Source organism: Cariama cristata, unplaced genomic scaffold (genome assembly GCF_000690535.1).
Source record: "Cariama cristata isolate BGI_N322 unplaced genomic scaffold, ASM69053v1 scaffold17240, whole genome shotgun sequence".
In the NCBI taxonomy this organism is placed as follows: Eukaryota; Metazoa; Chordata; class Aves; order Cariamiformes; family Cariamidae; genus Cariama; species Cariama cristata.
The window spans coordinates 12317-15064 of NW_009594255.1; the positions used below are offsets into that span (position 1 = coordinate 12317).

The 2748-nt window shown below is 42.3% G+C and overlaps 1 protein-coding gene across 1 annotated transcript; it reads left to right on the forward strand.

The window, feature by feature from the left end:
* Positions 1-48: 48 nt before the first annotated feature.
* LOC104159502 (protein lin-28 homolog A-like) lies at positions 49-275 on the forward strand (the record flags this gene model as incomplete). The annotated part of the gene is given in 2 exon segments (XM_009697430.1): positions 49-250; positions 253-275. Coding segments are annotated over 2 exon segments (225 nt in total), but the record flags the coding sequence as incomplete, so codon positions are not given.
* Positions 276-2748: the final 2473 nt, after the last annotated feature.

The following is a 2748-nucleotide window of genomic DNA, read 5'->3' on the forward strand; positions in this document are numbered from 1 at the left end:
TCCGAAAATGGAAACGTCGAGGGATTGCTCCCAAACCAATGATGCCAGGGAGGAAAGCTATTGCTAGATGTCTTTGTCTATCATTCTAAGCTTCATATGAAAGGGTTTAAAAGTTTACAAATGGGGGAGTGGGTGGAATTTACTTTTTTCAACTCTCCCAAAGGCCCAAAAGTGCTTTTGGTAACAGGCCCTGATGGAAAGTCCTGTGAGCGAAAAAAATCAAAGAGGGACAGATGTTATCACTGTGGTGATCCAGGCACCACGCAAAGGCGTGAGAACTTTTGCCGCAATCCAAAAGGTACTGTTATTGCTGGAATATCGACCACATAATGATTAATTGTCCTGAAAGATCAAAATAAAAAAGAGATATTGCTGTTATCACTAGTTGTACGTAAGTTGTGGTTAAAAGTTAAATTGTTTATACTGTTATGGTTATTGTGTTATTCTTGTTCTTAAAAATAAAAATCCATTTTGTCAATTTATATTTTGACTATTCTATATTTACACAATTCTGACTAGGGTTGGTTTTGGCGGATAAACAGCACGGAGGTGTTTGACACCTGGCGACAAAGCAGTTACACAATGCATGTTGGTTATTACACGCTGAATCAATTGTATTAAGCAAGGGATAATACAAGGCAAAAACAATAGAGTAGAAAGACCACATAACAAGGCAAACAAAATTCGCTTAACCCATGGAGTTCCAGGGAGCCAGGAAAAGGGATCAAACTCCCAGCCCTTCCATCTTTGGACTGGGACGTGAGCCAGTTTCCTGATTCTGGAAGTTATTTACTTAACAACTTGGCCATTATCATCAATCTTCAAACAACAGCTCGAATCATTAAATTTACCAAAAACACCTCCTTCTTCAGCTAGTAGGTAGTTGAGAACCATGCGGTGTTGCAAAATTGCTGTTCGCATTTGGGTGGCCTGATCTACCAATAGATCTAGTGCACGGGCGGTTTCATTGGTAATAATTTCTAAAACTGCTTGTAGTCGAATAACACGATTCAAATTATAAATGGGTTCTCGAGCACCACCAATTGGTTCACTGGGGTTCCAGGTGGCAGGTCCATAATGTTGGATAATTTGTTGTGGGTGCCAGTCATCTTTTCCCCACGTTTGGCTACCATCACCCTCTATAGCAGTATTAATAGATGGCTTATTTCGTACAAGATCATCACACAACTTGACACCCAAAACTTTGTCATCATTTCTGGAGAGCAGGAAAAACAAGGGACGGATCAATCCCACATAACACACTCCAGTCCAATGATTTGTGTGCAGTCTGACCACACATTCAGTAGTGACCTTTTAAAGCTCGGTGTCCATTTTTAAATGGAGTAGACCAGGTTTTGGTAGGATTGTTGCCTTTTGATTAAAAATACATTGATTTTGGTCCAAAGGGATCGCCATTTAATTACGATTGATTTGACCCATTATTTTCGACACCATTTACATCGCCAGGCACATGAAGGGCTATGCCAAGTACAATTAATTCCTCTTTCGTCTCCAAAGATAGTATTGTTGGTTGAAGACCAAAAGTGCGAAAACCCCTGTCCTAGTAAGGACTGATTATACCATCCCTATTGGACCAAATGGTCGTAGTTGACGCTACGATAGATCCAGGTACAATTACTTATTCCAAGAAATTTTCCTCCCACGGGTTGGATTTGACTTAAATGACCCTGAGCAAGGTATCGAATTGGCCATGGAGGAGATATTTCTTCTTCCCAATAGGTGTTATTTTTCACTTCACAATAGTTACTTACTAGCCATTCAGGAGGAACTGGGACTGAGGTTCACGGCCAGCTTTCCAGACCAAGTGGTCCTCCACACACTCAACAATTAGTAAAACTGAACGTGTGGGCCACAGAGTAGCCTAGGGTCACAAACTCATTTTCCCATTCTCAGTTAATACTTAGAGAGTTGGCATCTCCCCATGGACCAAGCGGAAAGAAAATGGTCGCCCAAACAAGTTCCTGCGATAGTAAGCAATACATCCTGAACATATCAATAAAGCAATAAAGTTCAATATAATACAGAGGATCAAGATCCACATGAGATTTTTCTGTTGCTCTTCAGGATGCGATCTGTCGAGGTGTTTACCTGCAAAAGAGAAAAGAAAACATTCTCTGTTTCTCAGAAGGAAGGGATGATCCATCGTGTGTTAATTTTCTGTTCTTTTCCATGAGCATCTTTTGCTTTCCAGGTATATTTATTCACTGGAGTTTCCAGGATCAGTGGCACGCTTCCTACGGTAGGGAGCTCCACCAACACTGGTTGTCCCAGAAAGTGAGAAGGGTTTCTGGGGTGATCGGGACCTTTGAGAGCTGGGAGTATGATGGGTGGTTTTGGCCAAAAAGCCATAATTTTTGGACATTTGTTCGTTCCCCACTGGTCATTTACGCTGCTGACGTTGTTCCACAAACGGTATTCCCACCCAGACTCATGTGGTTTTAGGAAGCTTTTGAGAAGGCCGTTGGTTCTTTCCACTATCCCGTTTACCTGGGGATAGTAAGAGGTGTGGAAAACCCACGCAATTCCCTCCTTGGTTGCCCACTCCTGGACAGCTTTAGCAATCAAGCGGGAACCATTGTCTGATTGAATCAGCTGTGGCTTGGGAAAGGTGCTAAACCAGCATCTTAAAGCGGTTCCTGCCTTTTCCCCAGTAGTTCGAGGGAATGCTTTTGCTTGGACTAGTCCTGATATCACTTTGACCGTTTAAGGCTGGGCCGGCACTTACAG